Below are 21,305 nucleotides of genomic sequence, written 5' to 3'. Positions count from 1 at the left end.
AATACCCCCACCAACACTATAATCAGACATAGATATCATATTTATAGATGTGTATTTATATATATATATATATATATATATATATATATATATATAAAAACATCAGTTATATTAGCATAGAAGTAGTACTCATAGAATAAGCTGTAGAAGTAGGAACATTAGAATCTGTACTTTTAAAGAAGTTTCATCTTTAGGATCATCATAATTCATTCCTCTTCAGCGTTTGACAGTATGCAGAGTCTGTTGGTCGATTGACGGGGGGACCCGAATCGGGCCCAAGAGAAAGAGAGCCATTTCTGGAATGACAGTAATGAAGGATTTACGTGTTTGATTGCGAGTGTGTGCATGTCTGTCACCACATGCAGGTATGTTTCGCATGTTAAGGTCGATGATCCCGGAGCATGAGGAATAGAAAGAAAAGATGCAGAGAGGCAGGTGTGTGAAAAGCGTGTATGAAGCATATGAAAGAGTAGGACGCAAGTGAGAGGTACTCATTTTTTTCTCTTTTATATCTCACTCGTCATGTGTGATGTGTGCTTCAGTGTTTTTCAGATATCTACATATGGACAGGCTGTCGTTCATGTGCTTGTGACGGTAGTGTCTGCATGGTGTGTGCGTGTGTGTGTGTTTTCAGACGGAGATTGAGGCATTGATTGGTTCCCAAGTCAGGTAATTATTGTGTTTTACAGTGCTGTGACATTTTGTGTGTGTGTGTGTGTCGGTGTGTCGGTGTGTGTGTTTGTGTGCGGTTTCTAGGTGGTGTTGGCAGCACTGGTCTCTGACTGGCTCTTGGTTGTGTTCTCTCTCTCCTGCAGGTTCTTCTGGTTTCTGCTGGCCTCGGTCAGACTCTGCAGCCGCCGCTCCTGCTGATCCTCCAAGTTCCTCCACAGCTCGGCTCGCTCCTTCTCTTTCTTCAGCTCCCTATGGAGAGGAAACAGAGATGGGGAGGAGTGTCAAACAAAGCATAAAAGGCTTTAGGTGAAGATGAGAGGAAGATAAAAAGAATCATAATATGTGCTGTGTTCACATTTAATTGCTTAATAAATACACATTTCCAGCCTAATTGGTGCATGTTTTATTACAAAAATAAAAATATCAAATAAAAATATCAGATAAATACAGAAAATAAATAAATTAAATTCATTTTATAACTTATTTCTACTTGGATTTCAGAAATTATTATTATTATTATTATTTCAGGAACAATATTTGCATCTTAGATTTGGTTTTCAGTGGCATTTTTACCTTTACCGCTATTGATTTTCAGACCATATACAGGCACCAGTGTTATTTTAGTGTAACTTATAGAATATTTTAGCAATGATTAATATTTTGAATTACCTTTTTTATCATTTATTTTTATTTTATCTTTATAATTTATTTAAATTTCATTCATTTTATTTAGTTAAGTAATTTTAGTTGTGCTTTTGTCATTGAAATTATTTTTTATTTCGTTTTTATTTTATTTTCATCTTATTTCTATATCACTGTAAAAAGTGATGCTGAAAAAAAAATTGACAAAAAAAGTTAAGTGACAATTGACAATTCACTTAACTTTTACTTTTTATTATTAATTACTTAATCATTTTAAGGCAACGAGTTTCCTCAATTTTTTTAAGTTAAGTCAGCTTGTCCCTTTCTACAGTGATAAGAAGCCTATTTATGAAATATTGTGTGTCATCAAGCAGCACGCAGACTCAACCAGTAAAAGTTTCACAAAAGTAAAATATTTATTGTGTTTGGGGCAAATATCTGCACTGCTTGAATGCCGAATTTGAGGGCTGTAGCTAACTGCTGTAATCACTGTAAAACAAATTCACCGTAAAAGTTTTACTTTAGTCAACTAAAATATTCCAGTTGTCCCTTAAATTAACATTGAGTATCTTAAAATTTCAAGTTGACTAAACTAAAAAAAAGTCAGCGGGGTAACAAATTATTTTAAGTTGAAACAACTTTTTGAAAAAAATTTTGTTAGTGTATTTATTTTTATTTTAGTTATAGATTTAGTCATTTCATTATGTCAACTTATCAAATTTAAGTTATGTTATAATAACTAACTAATAGTGGTTTAAGTTATTCATATATTATATTATATGTGACCCTGGAGCACAAAACCATCTGAAAGCTGAATAAATAAGCTTTCCATTGATGTATGGTTTGTTAGGATTCTATTTGAAAATCTGGAATCTGAGGGTGCAAAAAATCTAAATATTTAGAAAATCGCCTTTAAAGTCCAAAGTTCTTAGCAAAGCATATTACTCACCAAAAATGAAGTTTTGATATATTTACGGTAAGAAATTTACAAAATATTAATATCCTAATAATGTTTGGTATAAAAGAAAAATGTATCATTTTGACCCATAAAATGTATTTGTGGCTATTGCTACAAATATACCCCAGCGACTTAAGACTGGTTTTGTGCTCCAGGGTCACATATTATATTATATTATATTATACTATATATAGATGTATTACGTGTTATTATATATTTATATTTGCATGTAACCCCAAGCTCTGGCACATTTTTGAACTTGACATACTTCAGATTTACTTTATTTTTGTTTGACACCTATCCATTTTAAATTTCAATTTCAATTTCAACTCCTTTCATCCAACAACCTGGCTTCATTCTGGTATGTAATGACCACTTTTTAGGATGCAGCCTATTAAGTCTTGTCCCACACTTTTACAGATGAAATATTTCACTCAGAAATATATCTTCTTACAGAGGCAAAATGAGTTGTAATGCTGTTTCATGTCGATTTTAGCACTGTCATGAACTCACTTCTGTTTCTCCACTTTGTAGGAGGCAGTGAGATCATCAAAGAGCTTGCTGTTCATCTCCATGAAAGTCTTCAGCACATTGTAAATAAGAGAGATGATCGTCCTAAAAAAGAAAACAGAGGAATGTCTAACAGGCCTATGCAAAAACAGTCTTAATTTGAAGTCAATAGAATTAACATTATTGAAGAGTTTCTAGATGCATGTTAGAATGACACTGACTGGTTCCAGTGTTCTTTGGAAACTCTGTACAGCGTGCCAAAGACCAGAGACAGGATGACCTGGCAGTTCTCCTCTATTAGACTCAGAATGTACTCATTATTCCAGAAATACAGAGCCCGCTCTGCAACCTGAGACAGAATAAAGAGACGTAATGAGGGACCTGTACACAAACAGATGCATACATATATCACCTCCGTGCGTTCGCAAGTACTACAGGAAGACGTCTGACGAGCAGCGCAGTGTAGGAGGAATGCTCGAGTATGAAAGAGGAAGCTGACCTGGAAATGAGGGCTGGAGATGCAGGCAGCAATCTGTTTGAATAGAGGCTCCTGCACACGGATAAACTGAGATGGTTCAATCACATCCAGAATCTCCTCGATCTCCCCCAGGAACATCACCTGACACATGACAAAATTATATACTGTACAAACACACTACCATATATTTCCACGCAAGCACACTTGGAGTCAAGTCCATTTTCAATCAGCTACATGAGTGGATTTCAAAACTCTTTCAGCAAAATGATGTCAACATTCATCAGAAACTGTTAACGGCATTAACAAACAACACAACTTTCGACATCTGCTTACAATTTCTCAACATAAATTCAATCATCTCAACATGTCAAACATTGGTTTGTTACAAATATATTAGTCTGTCTCTAGCAATTATCACTAGTCTGGTTTCTATTCACACGTTTATTTTGATTTATTTATTTTTTTGAATAAATTAATTAATTAATTAAATGTGCAACTTGGAAGAAAACATAGCTATTATCTGAGACAGGGTTTCCCAAACTGCTCTATAATTATATAGAATGTAAAATTATAATAAATAAATGAGGCTGCAATAATTGTGATATAGCTTAGTGTGGTTATCAAATCAAAGGCTGCACTTGAATTAAATAACTGGTCTGATGCACTGCGTGTTTCAAAATGATTCATAATTATAATTATCAAATATTAATTTAATATTTTACAATACAAGTGTAGTTACAACACTACTAATAATACTACTAATTATTTTTTATCAGAATCAGAGAACTATGGACATGCAAATGTGTTATAAAATTATTGAAATATTTACATAAAATGTCAGGGGTTACTTTACATTTTTAATTCACTATTTTTTGTCTAAGGGGTTCGTCTGACACAGAAAGTTTGGGAACCCTTGTCTGAGAGGTAAAACTTGGCCTCAACTCACCTCTTTCTGAGTGCATGTTTTAGGCCAGTACCTCAGCAGCCCCCTGATGATCTAATGAAGGACAGAAAATAGACAAATGAATACGACAATCATCTTATTTGCTGAGCAATAGTATTAGTAGCAATTCTGGTATATATATGAAGTTGCATGACTTACATGTTCTGTAACTGTGGCATCCTTCTCCATGAATTGCACCACACAGTAAGCCAGCTACATGAAAAGAGCATAAAAAAGATTTTAATAAAGTCACTTACAGGTTTTGTGTGTGTGTGTGTGTTTGTTTGTGTGTGTGTGTGTGTGTGTGTGTGTGTGTGTGTGCGTGTTTATGTGGTTTATGAGGACACAAATTTGTATAATGACATGGGTATGACAGAGGTATTACAATATGAAGGTGGTTTATGAGGACACTGCCTATGTCCCCGTAATTCAAAAGGCTTAAAAAACATACTAAATGGTGTTTTTTTGAAAATCTAAAAATGCACAAAGTCTCCTGTGAGGGCTAAGTTTAGGTGTAGGGTTGGTGTAGGGCAATAGCACACACAGTTTGTTCAGTATAAAAACCATTACGCCTATGGAGAGTCCCCATAAACCACAAAAACCAACATGTGTGTGTGTGTGTGTTTGTGGAGTTGTTGGTCAGTGCAACCATGCTTTAGGGAGAATGTTCACTGATTATAGTGAAGCACACTCTTTCACTATGAGAAAAAGATTACAGTCCTTATCTTCCTTTCATGATTTGATCTGAAGCACTGAGCTAACTTCACAAATATACCATTCTTCTAATCAAGATCCTAAATGCCACCACATGGCTTTATCATCACTCTGCCAGCAGCAGTTTCTTCAGCAGTCAATGCACTGACGTGACGCATGTCTATACTAAACAATAAATATGAGGGTGCCATTAATGTAGGCGTAACTGATAGAAGTGTCAACAAATACTTTTAGACAATTGTCTGGATTTATAGAGAACAGTTTTATGTGAAACACGCATGTGTACAGCTTAGATACTGTTCACTAAACAACAGTAAACCTGCAGTATAAGCTGTATAGATGTAATAGCACACATGAAAATGACATTACAGTACTTTTTTCCTAAACGTTGGTTAACTTGATCAACTTTTAACAGAGAGTGCATCTCAGTGTGGTATGGAAACAGCTCCAATCAGGACTGCAAAGCACTACAGAGAGTTGTGCGCTTAGCTGAGCCCATCTCAGGGTCTGCTCTCCCCTCTCTGCAGGACATCTACCTCAAACGCTGCAAAAATAGAGCTGTCAAAATCTTCAAGGACTCAAATCACCCTGGTAACCAGCTATTCACTTTGCTTCCATCTGGTAAGCGCTTCCGTAGCCTGATGGCAAAAACTGAGAGACTTAGGAGGAGCTTCTTCCCCCAGGCCATCAGGCTCCTAAACTCTAACTCTGTGTCATAACATCACTTGACTCCATGTAATATCACCATATCAATAAGCTATTCATAATTTTTCTCTACCTCATATTGCTGCTATTTATATACCCTGTACAACTTTTTTGCACATTTTTTTGCACATTCCTCTTAGTACTATTTAAGTCAACAACATACTGACCTGCACATTTATATTTATATTTTTTATCTTATCTTTTTATTTTATTCTTTTATTTTAGTTTATTTTTTCTACTTTTCTTCTCTTAATATTTGTATACTTTATAATTGCACTGTCCTTGGAGCGGACCTGACCTACATTTCACTGCTGGTTATACTCTGTATAATTGTGTATGTGACAAATAAAACTCTTGAATCTTGAATCTAGAAATCTTGAGAGTCCCACTGGAAGAAGCTTGAGTTATTTGCCTTGCTCAAGGGCATAACGGTGATAGCACATGTCCTGTTCCTTGCAAGCATCACACCAGACAGTGACGGAGCTTGCCTTTTCGGTACATTATGTGGGTGTAAGTGAGAAAGCCTGGGTTAGGTGCAAGCTCTATAAATTAGATAAAGTCCATATCAACTAACTGCAAAAAAAAAGAAAAAAAGAAAGAAAGAATGAAAATATAGAAACTGAATATAAATATAATTTAAGCAATATTAAAAGCAAGAGTAATTGCAGCTGTGATGATTTTTATTTAAAAAACATGGTTGCAAGTGTGACATTACTTTTATACAGTGAGCAGTTAATATTGAGTGACTTCAGTTTTAGATCCATTATTTTCATAATTTTTTTTAGAGTTTTAAGAAAGCCACCTATAAGAAGAACCGCTGAGACTTTACATGACTAAATGATGACATCCTAGTCTGCACACACATGCTGCATTTATTTCCAGATAAATATATTCCCTGAAGAGGAGAGACGCACAAAGCACCTGAGCCTCAGAGATTACAGGCAAAAGAGTGAGAAAAGGAAGTTTTTCCAAAGGGCGGTGTGTGTGTGTGTGTGTGTGTGTGTGCACACACACATGTGATATGGCCACGAGTGAGTGTGTGCTTTTTGTTACCACGGAAGCCCTTCTGCACCGTTGCCTGGGTGAGCTGTTATGGTGGTGATGGTGTGTGTGTGTGTGTGCGTGTATACTGTCTTTCCCCAGAGGGTAAGAGCACTGTTAACTCCTGCTTTTTCTGTTCTCTCTTTTTATTTTATAATAATTAAACATAATTATCCTCTTAGTTCCCAGTCTATGTAGTGCCTTACAAAAAGGTTCAGATGTTTATCTTGTGAGGTTATGTTTATGTGTATGTGTCTGAATTTATGTAGAAGGTAATGGAAGTCTCACACTCATAACTTAACTATAACTATTTTTCAGCTGCAACCTTGTTAATCATAATTACGCCTTTATCTCACAACTGAAGATTAATTTCTTTATAATTTTGACATTTCACAATTCCAACTTTATAACTCACATTCATGACTGTATATCTCTTCATTTCTCATAATTTTGACTTTATTCCTCACAGTTCTGAAAGTAGTTGTTTATTCTCCTTTTAATTTTTTCCCTCACAATTATCTTTTTTTTATTTTTATAATAAACATAGCAGGCAAATACAGGCTTCCATATGTGTATGTGTGTGTCTTCATGTGTTTTGTCTACCTGAGAACCAACCATAAATGGCAAATTACAGCTCAAAGTAAAACTAAGATTAAATCCCATCACTTCACAAAGCTTTGGTATCTTTTAGCACAAGATAAAAATCCCATACCCAAGAGACACCTCAGTGAAAATATATCCCCTGGTGTCATTCGGTAGTTTGAGGCTCAATGGAGACTAAGCTCTAATCATCCAGTATAAATCCCCCAGACTTAACTCAACCACTCACCATTAGTTCCTGTGCAAACAAATAAAATAGAGACCAAATCACAACAGCCACAGGTTACACGCAGGTCAAAAGAATCACCGAAATGCACACTTAATGCTAATGACAAAACAGTTTATAAAAATAGAGTTCAGTATTTAGCCTTTCATCTCGCTGAGAGCTTTCCAGAAACGTGTGATGTTCTGAAGAAGCCTTGAGGAACGTGTGATTAAGGATTTGGCTGCACTGTGCTTCTATTTCTATGGAAGCTACATAAAATAAGTCTGGCCACCCAAAGACATTCCCTGGGTGAGCTCTATAGGCCCTTGTGGCAAGTAGGAAGTATAAACAGCCCGGAGTGTGGCCACTGAATTATGAATGGGGTGATATTGACAAGGGAAAGGGCGAGTGTAGGAATGTAGGACAAGCACTTTCAGAATACACACACACACACACACACACACAAACACACATATAGACATATATAAACAGGCAGTTCTAATATTACAAAATAACTTTTCAGACAAAACATGCTGTTAATGTATATTTATCTATTGATAGAATGCATTCAAAACAGTTCAAAGGTTTGGGGTCGGTGAGATCTTATTGCTCACCAAGGCTGCATTTTCATAGATAAAAAATACAGTGAAAACAGCAATATTTTTAAATGTTATTACAATTTTTATTGTGCTGCTTTGTGGAAACTGTTATTCTTTTTTCAGTATTCTCTGATGAATAGAAAGCTTAAAATAACAGCATTTATTCTTTGAAATAGGAATTTCTTGTAACAAAGTTACAAAAAATTAATGTGTCCTTAATTAATAAAAGTATTAATTTCTCAATAAATAAATACTTAATCTTACTGACCCCAATTTTTGAACAGTGTATGTGTAAACAGCCAGGCATACACATACATACACACAAAGGCAAGTAAGTTCAGACTTTAATACAGTGGCCCCAAAATGTCCAAAATTGTTTCTGATCACTAAAACTTTATTCATGTTAGTGCATAAAAATATCAAACCAAGAGAATTCAGTGATAGATAGATAGATAGATAGATAGATAGATAGATAGATAGATAGATAGATAGATAGATAGATAGATAGATAGATAGATAGATAGATAGATAGATAGATAGATAGATAGATAGATAGATAGATAGATAGAATGACATGGCATTGAGTAAATGATAGTTTTGTGAACTCTCTGTAAGCGTCCACTTTGTGCACGTTTTGGGGGCCACTGGATTTAGCGTTAGTATTTAGCACCCCCTTGTGGTAGGATAGCCCATTACAGTCCATTAATTAACAGCATTAGATCTGTATGTGCATCCCAGTGTGAGTGTGTCTGGGCGTCTGACTCTAACCTGCGCATGAAAAATGGAGAGAGACTTAGCAGTGTGCAGGGGGATCAGGACCCTCACCAGGAACTGCTTGTGCTCTGATTTGAGAGGCAGAGCAAAGCCATTTATGATACTGGAAAACAGGAGAGGAGAGGAGAGGAGAGGAGAGGAGAGGAGAAGAGAGGAGAGGAGTGAGTAGTAGGCGGAAAAGAGAAAAGGGAGAATAAACAGGATTAGTATCAGTCATCCTGATGATGCTCTGTACACTCATTCGCCACATTATTGTTCATCAACTAATCCCCCACTAAACCCCCCTCATACTTCCTCTCTTTCTGACTGTCTCCTCCTCTCTTCCTCTCATTTCCTTAGTTTTATCTTTGTTCTTTTACTCGCTGTTCCTCCCATTGCTTAACTGTTTAATTCCATTCCATCCACACTGTCTGTCTCTGTTTCTCTTTTATTCTACCATCTTCTTCGCTCTTTGTCTTCCTCTCTCATTTTACATAATCATTCTCTTTCTTCTATTTCTATTTCTATTTCTTCCTATCTGACTGCAAAATGTACATATTTTATCTGGAAAAAATGTATTTGAAATGCACAATGCACTGTAAACAGCATCAAGGTTCAATTAAATATATTATTATATATTAAATATATTACACACACATTTTATAAAAATTATTCTGTATTATAATATTTCTATAATCTGATCAAGTATCGTTAAAATATACAAAATAGCCTGAAAATCTGTTTAAAAATTAGTATTTTAATATTTTCTAATTTTCATTTAACATACTGTATATTATCAATATCCTTTTCCGATATATGTTTTTGACCATATTTTTTTTTTTAAATATATCAAAATAACATGAAATGCATATTTTTCTGCATGGGGCCCATCTTTTCTCGCTCTAATTCTGCAGCTCTCTCTCGCTCTCTCTCTCTCATTCTCTCTTCAGTAGTGATCAGAGAGATGTGTGGGTGGGAGGCACTATAAATACTACTGGCATCAACCTGAATTTAGACCTCCATCCCCAACACTCTGACTCATGCCTCCCCCTGGTTGTCTCTCTCTTCCCCTGTTTCTCTCTGTCAAAGGTTTGCTTTTGTTTATGCTGTTAAACACATTGAGAAACAGGCACCATTTTGTGTGCATTGAACCCAATATGCAAAGCAGCACTGGTTTTGCCGAGAACATGGCTGTGAATTATAGGGCTGGACACGCTGAGGATGGGAATCATGACTGCAGAACACGCGGCAGGTAGATGCAGTGAGCTCTGATGTCGGAGGTCTCTGCAAAGTGTCTGAATCACCAGCTCACACACCATAAAGCATCTCTCCAGTAATCTGCTGCCACATTAAGTTATGTAACACTATAATTTACTCATTTAAGATTATAGTACAAATGTCGTAATATATTATATGTACCTCCTAACTCTGGGAACAATGAATAAACCACAGGGATCTACCTTATAATCTTCTAATTTACACTTTACAAACATCATCTGATCTGATTTATAACTCACACTTGGTGTGCTTTCTATTATGACAGTTTGAAAGAATACCTTCCCAAAATTTCCAAAAGCTCAGCAACTCCATTGAAACGCTCAGTTTCATAGATGAACCTGCAGAGTTTAAAAATAGATATAATGACAGACATAAAGACTAACAAAAAGCAGTCACTGGCTGTGGAATATCAATACTGCTCATGCGTTTTGTCTGTATGACTGACCTGAGGAAGATGTTGTTGATCTGTTTACGGATGTAGGCCCTCAAGCCCAGAAGTTTGCCATAGACACGGTGCAGGATAGTCTTCAGATATTCTCTCTCTCTGGGGTCTTCGCTGTCAAATAATTCCAGCAGCTACACACACATACACACACACACACACACACACGTAGTCAGCCCTTTTGCACTTTATTAAAAGCACTACTCGTGAATATTTATAATTGGTGTGAGTAGAATCAAAAATACTAACAGTCCAACATGGAGGTTAAACTGCCTGCTGGGTGTTTGAGATATATTGCGATTTGACTATGATATGATACACATTTAAAATCTTAAAATATCACTGCTCTAAGATACCAAGGCTAAAAGAAAAAAACTGTCCAACAGGGTGTGCCAAAACTACAAATTAGCAATGTTTGTCTCCAGAGGCTGGACTTGAAGATGGGCTTGAGTCCACTTTAGCTGTACATATTTATTCACATGGTTTCATTATGTATTTATTTTACAATAATGCAAAGATAAATGCAGCCTTTTTATGTTTACATTTTATGTTTACAACACCTATACATCTAAATCTATGCAAACTCTGTACCTGTAGAACAAACTTCTGGTCCACGTAGCGCTTGGCAAGAGAAGGCTGGAAGTCTGGACTCTCAAGAAAGCGTAAGAAGAATTCATACACCAACTAGATAAAAAAAACATAGGAGACAAAGAGAGAGGAAATGGGATCAGAGCTGGGACACAAGCTATAAAAAACTCATAATGATTTCTCACCTCATGGTGTCAGTATATGTGTTAGTGTGTTTGTGTATATAAGAACTTGAGAATGTACATATACCTGTAAGTGAGGCCAGGAGGCTTCCAGAGCTGGTTCATCCTCCTCAGGGTCAAACTCAGGGTTCTCACTGGGTGGGAGGGTTCGAAAAATGTTCACTGAGATCTACAGGAAGAAGAGGGGTTGAAAGGATGTGTTTATAAAAAGCACTGAAATAAGACCGTTGCTTTCACAAGGCAAATGACATTAAAAGACTTCTTTTGAGAAAAAAAAAAGAAAGGAAAGTGATCCTCAAGGGTCAGAGTTGAGAACCCCTGTTCTAACATCGTACTTAAATGATCACCTTTATGAGCTTCTTCCGATTGATGACATCAGAATATAAAACATACAGTATATGACCATATTAAAATGCAAATTCAATTAACAGCTATTTCACATGGTATTTTGGTGGGGAAAATGTTTTATTTACAAACCAAATGAAATCCATTAACAAATTTGTGCCATGCTGTGAGTAGTTAAATTAAAGGTATAGTTGACCAAGAAATAAAAATTCTGTCATCATTGTTGGTAACCAACTAATTTTTGTTACCATTGTCATTCATAGTACGGACAACAACAAAAAAAACCACAGAAGAAACATAAAGTGACTTCTACATAAACTAAGTTACTGTAATTATTTTCAACATTGCTTTTCTATGCAACTTTGGCTCATTATAGATTTCACAGAAGCTCATTGCTATTTGTTTTACACAATTGTGCATTTCAGATGAATGGAGTTTCAGATAAATGGAATTTCATTTTAAAAGATGTTTGTGTACATTTTCTATTGATCAGGGGTGCGTTTCCCAAAAGCATTGTTAGCTAACTATGGTGGTAAGTCCCATTGAACTCTTGGTAACGATGTAACTTGCGACCATAGTTGCTTTTGGGCAACGCACCCCAGGGCAGCAGTAATTCATTGTTACCTGATTTGCATAATTCCCCAAGTAAACAAGGGGCTAAAACAAACACAACGCAACAGCATATGCAAATAAACTATATTATCCGAGGGTGCCAATTCATTCTTAGTGAATCCCCCTTTGTATTTCACATCAAATCATAAAAGGAGCTGTTAACAAAAATCAATTGCTTCCCAATTAAGGTGTTTTTGTATTTCAGCTACATACTGTACTGGGCTAATGTAGCTAAACACAAGGAAATGTAAATGCTCTAAGAGTCTCTAAGTGCACTTTAGAGCATTGGAGATCCTGTGCATCTCTCAACCATTTATCTCCCTTGCCTCCTCTGCTCTTTTATCAAATCCCATCCTACTCCATCACTTTTTCACTCTTTCGCGATTCATCTCACCATCTTAATAGCCTCAGGGTACAGGGGTTCGATGAGGACTCCGCGACTGGTGGCCACGCTCTCCACAAGCTCGTTCAGCGCAGCTCGTTTGATCTCTTTCCCCTTCAGGTCGGCGACACAGTCCAGAAAGTCAAAAAGCACACAACACTGCTGCAACTTCTTACAGAACAAGTCGTGAAGTTCTGCCACTGGAGCATCTGTGGGATGGAAAGACGAGGAGATGTAATCTGGTGCACAAATATACTTACACAATGCACAATTACACTACACATTTACTATTTACTATGTTTTTCCTAGTGTTAATATACTTGGCATTGCACACTACACTCTTAAAAAATAAATGTTCACTGGCATATATGGTTACATGAAGAACCTTTAACATCCATAGAGCCTTTCCATTGCACAAAAGGCTCTTTATAGTGGATAAAGGGTTCTTTATATTATTGAAATGTGCTTCACACCAAAACAATTATTTTAAGAACTGTTCACTAAAAGGTTCTTTAAGAAACCCAAAATTGTTTTTATATTGCTTCACTGTAAAAAAAAAAAAAAAAAACTTTTGGAACCTTAATTTTTGAACATTATATGAACACTGTTAACTATGTGACAAATTGCTTGTGTTCCTTTATTGTAAGTTGCTTTGAATAAAGGCACCTGCTAAATTATGTAATGTTACAATCTTAAAAATAAAGGTTTGTCGTAGCGATGCAATATAACATTTTATTCACTAACCAATTGAAATTGAGTTTGTTAACCAAAAATCTAAAATTCTGTCATCATTCACTGTCTATTATGTCGTTCCTTTTGCAGAACAACAGTCGTGTCATACAAGTTTGGTTGAGTAAATAATAACAGAATTATCATTTCCCTTTGTTTACTGTAATTCTTTTCAGCGCATTTTACAGTATTTTTTTAATGCTAAAAATAAAGGTTCTAGAAGGGGGGTTTCATAGCAATGTAATAAAACCATTTGTGATCCTGGACCACAAAACCAGTCATAAGTAGCATTTGTCGCAATAGCCAACAAGATTTTTCTTTTATGCCAAAAATCATTTAAGTAAAGATCATTTTCCATTAAGATATTTTGTATATACCGTAAATATATCAAAACATAATTTTTGATTAGTAATATGCATTGCTAAGAACTTTATTTGGACAGATTTTTAAATAGTGCCATGCTGTGAGTAGTTAAATTAAAGGTATAGTTGACCAAGAAATAAACATTCTGTCATCATTGTTGGTAACCAACTAATTTTTGTTACCATTGTCATTAATAGTACGGACAACAACAAAAAAAAAACACAGAAGAAACATAAAGTGACTTCTACATAAACTAAGTTACTGTAATTCTTTTCAACACCAAATATTGTCCTATCCTAATAAACCATACAGTGGTGTGAAAAAGTGTTGGCCCCCTTCCTAATTTTTTCTTTTTTTTTTTTGCATGTTTGTCACACTTTAATGTTTCAGATCATCAAACAAATTTAAATATTAATCAAAGATAACACAAGTAAACACAACATGCAGTTTTTAAATTAAGGGTTTTTTTATGAAGGGAAAACAAAATCCAAACCCACATGGCCCTGTGTGAAAAAGTGTTTGCCCACCCTCCCCCACCCCTGTTAAAACATAACTGTGGTTTATCACACCTGAGTTCAGTTTCTCTAGCCACACCCAGGCCTGATTACTGCCACATCTGTTCGCAATCAAGAAATCACTTAAATAGGACCTGCCTGACAAAGTGAAGTAGACCAAAAGATCCTCAAAAGCTACACATCATGTTGAGATCCAAAGAAATTCAGAAACAAATGAGAAAGAAAGTAATTGAGATCAGTCTGGAAAAGGTTATAAAGCCATTTCTAAAGCTTTGGGACTCCAGCAAACCACAGTGAGAGCCATTATCCACAAATGGCGAAAACATGGAACAGTGGTGAACCTTCCCAGGAGTGGCCGGCCGACCAAAATTACCCCAAGAGAGCAGCGACGACTCATCCAGGAGGTCACAAAAGACCCCACAACAACATCTAAAGAACTGCAGGCCTCATTTGCCTCAGTTAAGGTCAGTGTTCATGACTCCACCATAAGAAACTGGGCGAAAATAGCCTGCACGGCAGAGTTCCAAGACAAAAACCACTGCTGAGCAAAACGTTTTGCCAGAAAACATCTTGATGATCCCCAAGACTTTTGGGAAAATACTCTGTGGACTGACGAGACAAAAGTTGAACTTTTTGGAAGGTGTGTGTCCCATTACATCTAGCGTAAAAGTAACACAGCATTTCAGAAACAGATCATACCAACAGTAAAATATGGTGGTGGTAGTGTGATGGTCTGGGGCTGTTTTGCTGCTTCAGGACCTGGAAGACTTGCTGTGATAAATGGAACCATGAATTCAGCTGTCTACCAAAAAATCCTGAAGGACAATGTCCGGCCATCTGTTCGTGACCTCAAGCTGAAGCTAACTTGGGTTCTGCAGCAGGACAATGATCCAAAACACACCAGCAAATCCACCTCTGAATGGCTGAAGAATAACAAAATGAAGACTTTGGAGTGGCCTAGTCAAAGTTCTGACCTGAAACCTATTGAGATGCTGTGGCATGACCTTAAAAAGGCGGTTCATGCTCGAAAACCCTTCAATGTGGCTGAATTATAACAATTCTGCCAAGATGAGTGGTCCAAAATTCCTCCACAGCGCTGTAACAGACTCATTGTAAGTTATCGCAAACGCTTGATTGCAGTTGTTGCTGCTAAGGGTGGCCCAACCAGTTATTAGGTTTAGGGGGCAAGCACTTCTTCACACAGGGCCATGTGGGTTTGGATTTTGTTTTCCCTTCATAATAAAAAAACTTAATTAAAAAAACTGCATGTTGTGTTTAATTGTGTTATCTTTGATTAATATTTAAATTAGTTTGATCTGAAACATTAAAGTGTGACAAACATGCAAAAAAACTAAATCAGGAAGGGGGCCAACTCTTTTTTCACACCACTGTACATCAATGGAAAGAATAGAAAGCTTATTTATACAGCTTTCAGATTAAGTATTAATACCAATTTCCAAAAACTGGCCCTCATGACTGTTTTTTGTGGTCCAGGTTCACATTCTTGGTTCCTCAATGAAGCCTTTAATGAACAGTTCTTAAAAGAACTATTTTCTCCTTAGTGTGAATAGTCTTAAGTGTTTTGATAATCTAAAGAACATTTTTCCTCTATAAAGATTCTTTTGTGCATGGAAAGTTTGCATGAATGTTCAAGATTCATCTTGAAGCCATCAATGACAATAAAGAACAGCACACAGCACAATTACAATTGCAGCCATTTTGGTGGTTATGAACTCAATGTCTTCTTGAGCATCCTTGAGAGATGTCATGGTACCTCCATAAGGACTTCAAATGTAACTAAATCGTCACAATTACATTAAAGATTGTTGGAGTTACAAAGACACTTGGATCTATAGAGTATATTAATGCAGATTTCTTGAAGTGGATGGACGGGATGCTAATGAAAAATGAGTGGAGGCGTCTGGTGCTAACAGGATTAGCGGGTGCTATCTTTAACCCCGCGCTGTCTCGCCCCTCTGTGGACATAGCGCCTTGAGCCACAATAACCATGACAATCCACTCCATTCATCCAAAAACTCAACCCAACTTACATACCCTACCGTTCCTGTACTTCGATGTGTGAATCACTATCTCTGTCTCTCTATCTCTCTCTTTCTTTAGCCTCAGCATGGCACTTTGTACAATTACTCTCCATTAAAAATGGATTAGTCTTAACAGTCTGCAACTCAAACCAAATAGGTTGGAGTGCAGCAGGTTAGGTCAAAGGAGACAGATAGAATAAATAATAAACAGAAAGTGCAAATAAAGAGAGGGATGTGATGAAAAGAGGTCGTTATGTGTGTTTGTTTGTAGTCAGAGGGAAGGATAGGGTGCAAGAGAGCATGACACAGGCACAGCAGTCAGAACAGAAAAAAACTAAATTGTCCTGGGAAAAGCGTGAGAGAGAAAGAAGGCGGAGACACAAGGAACTGGAGATGCATAGCGATTGAGAGGAAGAGCAATGAATGAAAGTGGAATTTGAAATGAACTTAAATCATGGAAAGAATGTGAAAACTATAATGAATTTGTGAAGCCATATCAACAATTTTATGTCTGAAGTTAAATATCACTCTGGTTATACCAGTCGTTGCTCTAATAAACCTGCTGTAATGTTGTACATGCAAAGCTGCTAAATATAGAGCAGCCAATAAGCAACAGTGGGGCATAGAGAAAGAGAGAGAGAGCGAGAGAGAGAGATGCATGCTAGGAGAAGAACCAGTGCAGAGAGAGCAGGAGAGATGATGTCATCCCTCTACCCTATTCCTCTCCTCGTGATCTCCTTTTTCCCCTCCTCTCCATCCTTCTCTCACTCTTATTCTCTCTGTGGGTCTCCTTCTGTGGCAGTGTGATTTTAATGAGTAAACTCTTTCTGGTTAGAGAATTATTACTGTGTTTAGTGGCAGTTGACATCCTGTATTTTTGAACCACCAAAACCCACAAAACAACAGAGCAAAAATACTGCAGGACAAAACAGGAACCTTGAACTGCCACATTTCACATGAGCATTTTTGACAATGTGGAATGATGTAGACACAATAATCAACAAATCTTGTTCTCAACAGTAGCTCTCCCTCAGTAGAGTGTTCCTCCACTTACAGCCTCACATGCTTATCCACTTCACTCTCTCTCTCTTTCTCTAATGCTCTTTTTCTCTTCCCAGTCTCTATAATCACTCACTCCCTCTTTTATTCTCTCCCTCTTCCTCTCTTGCCCTCTTTATTGATCGGAGGAGGCCAGAGAGGGAGCAGGCCTTCTGTGTACTGTAACCTAACACCGGCCCTGACCAGCTGGACCCTGCAGGAAGAAGCAGGCAGATATATACCCCACCCCGAAAAAAAAATCACTTTCTTATACACAGACATATTTGTTACCCTGAAACAATGATTCACAACTATAGTACACAAGCACAGTAATCATCATACTCCAAGGTGATTTACTAACAGATTTGAGAAGCTGGCTAAAACGCTCCTTTCTTTTAGATTTATGGATTTGGGAGTTTTGAATCTGCAGACCGAGAGCTCTGAGCTGCCCATTGTCCATGTGGAAGACACTCCAGCACCCTCCAGCAGTGGCAGCTATTTACAGAGACACACTCACAAACTCACGAGGACTAGTAATGAAGTGACTCCAGGGGCATAAATGGAAAAAATAACACAAATTAACTTGAAGAGTAGAACTCGAAGGTCTACAAATGAGGGTAAGCACCACCAAAGTCTCACACTATTAACACACCTACAGTCTTTTTTTTTTTTTTTTTTGGTAACTAATGACCCAGGCTAGCAAACCTGGCAGTTTTGGCCATTCTACCAATTAAAGATTCAGGTCATATTTTTGGCCATTCTACCAATTAAAGATTCAGGTCATGAGACGCGCAGGTAAATTCAGAGACCAAACAAACACTCACAGGTTCAGGTGTCAGGTGGTGTTTGTCATGCTCTGCTAAGCTAATCTTGTGTTTAAAAGACATTATATATGTCACATCTAAATATGCCATACCATTAAAGAAGCTTAAATATGTAGCAGGTACAAGTTGCAAACAAAAAAGCAGACAACAGTAGATTTTCACCAGTCCATGTATACACGTACAACTGTCTGCCATTCTAATAGGTGTTATTTAGATGTTGTAAGGGAGATAATAATTGTTACCTATTTTGAGTTCAGTAGAATTAAAAATGATCCCAAAACTTATCAAAACCTACCTTAAATTTCACCAACAGTTAACAGCTTTTTTTTTACATGACTAGCATTTGTCAGTGGTTTGATGATATTTTATGATATTTAACTTGACGCTTTATGAGGTTTAATCAAACACAATAGCACACGCAACAGAGCTGTGCATTTTATACAGTTACAGGTTACGAAATAAAACCAGAGCTAAATAAACCTATAACTAGTCATATGGGTTGATAAATACATTGCTCCTAGTAAGAAGAAATTCTATTTTTTTTTTCAGTGGAGATGTGTCTCGGTGGCATGTGAATGACTAAAAGCAGGTCAGTTAGATGGTTAAACAGGACAGAGGCTCAGTCTGGACCCCCTGTGACACACCAACTGGCAGCTGGAGTGTCTCATGAAAACTGGTACCACAAAACCCAACTTCACTGGAAATGTCGCTCAGAAGATTCCCATATTAAGTGAATCATATCCTGCAGTGTGAATATCCTGAAGTGTGAATCATGAAGTCGTGCAACTTGAAAAACCTATGAAACTGAGTGTCATGCATATGGGGATAACACTGCATCTGTGTATTCTTTGTGAAAAATATCAAAGTTTCATAACTACTCTGAAAATTAGGTGCTATGCATCTCATCTTTATTATTTAAGACTTTAAGACACTCTCTCACTTACTCTTTCATTCTCTCTATATATAGCTGTTTACCTGAGCTTTCTAAGCTTCTTGTCACAACATTTTGTCACTCTTATACTTCTATAAATTAATGGATTATGTTAAACTCCCCCCACACTCTACTTCCCAGCCACATCCCTGTCTGTGGCTTACAGTTTCTCCATCACTTCAGGTTGATGGTCAAAATGAGCTCATGGAAGTAGAACTATTACAGTCTCCTGACTGAGGAAGCTTTCAACCACAAAGCTTCCTAAACTAAAACAAAGTACTTGGCACTGATTATGACAAGCTTACAGATGCCACTGGAGAGAACAATGCATTCAAAAAAATATTTTTCCTTCTAGTTGAATTAACATAAAATGTGTTAATGAAAAACAATTGCTAATTTCATGCCATGCAAAACACATTTAAAAAGAAGTTTACTCAGTGCATTTGTGTTGGACTACATTAATAATTTTTGTTGCCATTACCAAACTGGACAAGGAATTTCTGATTCCAAGCAAACTGTAGGACTGTTGACTAGAAATGTGTTTTTGTGTGTGTGTGTGTGTGTGTGTGTGTGTGTGTGTTGTTGTGTTATAGATTCTATGGTTTATGTTGAACAGCAAATCCCACTGTGATTTAATGAGTAATCTCTTGCCAACATTTTATCATAAGTTACACTGCCATGCTTTCTACTGCGAACGATTTCATTTCAGATAGGCTACTTGTAATCTTATTGGGATTACTCGGTTAAATTAGGTTTCTGCTACAAGACACAAGGTAGCCTATTTGAGTTGAGCTGAATCTAATGTTACAAAAATTGCTTTCCAACATATATAACCAATATAAGTTCAGTCAAAACACTGAATCTTTTCGTTTAGATAGCTTTGATGGTATCACTAGCACTGGTATCCTCACAGAGGAGTCCTCGGACGATTTAGTTACATTTGAAGTCCTTATGGAGGTACCATGACATCTCTCAAGGATACTCAAGAAGACATTGAGTTCATAACCACCAAAATGGCTGTAATAGCCTTTTTCAATATCAGGGGATTTTATTTAATTCTCATTATTTCCTAACTAACATGCCACTAAAAACCAACCACCTCGCGTCCCAGTTAAAGGAACCTACCTTTAAGTAAGGGCAGCGGCGTGAGCTCCACCTGGGAGCTCTGATAGCGGAACTGTGAGGAGCTATGGGACCGTCGTTGCCGGGCACGGCGCATCGAGCGGCGGGGGAAGCCGTCTACTTTCTCCGCGCTCGGTACAGAGAAGCCCGTGGTCGGCGATGATGGGCTCGACGGAGGTAGCTTCGTAGGGGTCTCCATCGCTGCGAAGGTGGTGCTCGGCAGAAGATTGTTCGAGGAAGGAAGCCAAAGGCGAGAACTGGCTCCTAAAGCCTTGTTATATAGTCAAAATATTTTTTTCTTTTGGATTTAAAAAGTAAAATCGACCAGCAGGGATTGACTAAAGACAGAAGTTATCTAACCTGGTCAAAAATATAGACAGAGGGATGGTGGAGCAAAAGCTATCGGTGTTCAATTTGACGCGTCTCTCTCTCGAGTTACATTAAACCCCCCCAAAAAAATGAGATTAGACTCGGAAATAAGTACAAGGGTGGATGTAACTGTCTATATCGTCATGAAGAGATATTGAGATGAACATACATTTCTACAATAAAGACATATCTGCCGTACTGGCGTCATCAGAAAGTCATCGGCCTAAATTTGGTCTTTATTTAAATATTTATAGGCTAGAGGCGTAAATCGGTACCGTATTAAAACTCGGATGTAATAAGCATTCTATCCAGTGACCACGGACCAATCAATCCATGGTGAAAAACAAACGGGCGATTAAAATCCTTTCATTTATCTCCTCCGCACAGGTACAAATGCATCACTTATTAATTAAAGGTTATCGTCATATTACCAGTCACCAGTTCTGCGCCTTAAGTCCTTTTCAGAGCCTTCCAGCGTCCCCCTATTAAATCCGTTACCGTACAGTCGGTTCGGTTCGGTCAGATCCACACAGGGCGGGGATGAACTGCTTCAAACGTGCCTACATGTGTAGAGCATAACGGCGGCCGCTGCAGCACTTGATACCCCCTTCTACCTCCTTCCCTCAAATACAAGAAACCGCTGTTCAATTACTTCTGTATCACAAGGACGCTGACAGTCTCGCTGATTTTCCCCGTCGCCCTTCCTCTCCGCTGATTGCTCGT

General features: G+C 37.3%; 1 protein-coding gene across 1 annotated transcript; it reads right to left on the bottom strand.

The window, feature by feature from the left end:
• Nucleotides 1-752: 752 nt before the first annotated feature.
• On the bottom strand, nt 753-20,412 carry ppp2r5b (protein phosphatase 2, regulatory subunit B', beta; the record flags this gene model as incomplete). The annotated part of the gene is made up of 13 exons (XM_079442871.1): nt 753-921; nt 2,786-2,887; nt 3,004-3,131; nt 3,282-3,401; nt 4,207-4,257; nt 4,363-4,416; nt 8,836-8,944; nt 10,377-10,436; nt 10,544-10,674; nt 11,132-11,224; nt 11,378-11,479; nt 12,662-12,858; nt 20,217-20,412. The coding sequence occupies 13 exons, from the start codon at nt 20,410-20,412 to the stop codon at nt 753-755; spliced, it is 1,512 nt and encodes a 503-aa protein (XP_079298997.1).
• Between the last annotated feature and the right edge of the window lie 893 nt (nt 20,413-21,305).

This window comes from Barbus barbus (genome assembly GCF_936440315.1).
Source record: "Barbus barbus genome assembly, chromosome: 2".
Taxonomy (NCBI): Eukaryota; Metazoa; Chordata; class Actinopteri; order Cypriniformes; family Cyprinidae; genus Barbus; species Barbus barbus.
Note: the sequence above shows the minus strand (reverse complement) of the source record. Positions and strands in the feature narration are given on the sequence as shown.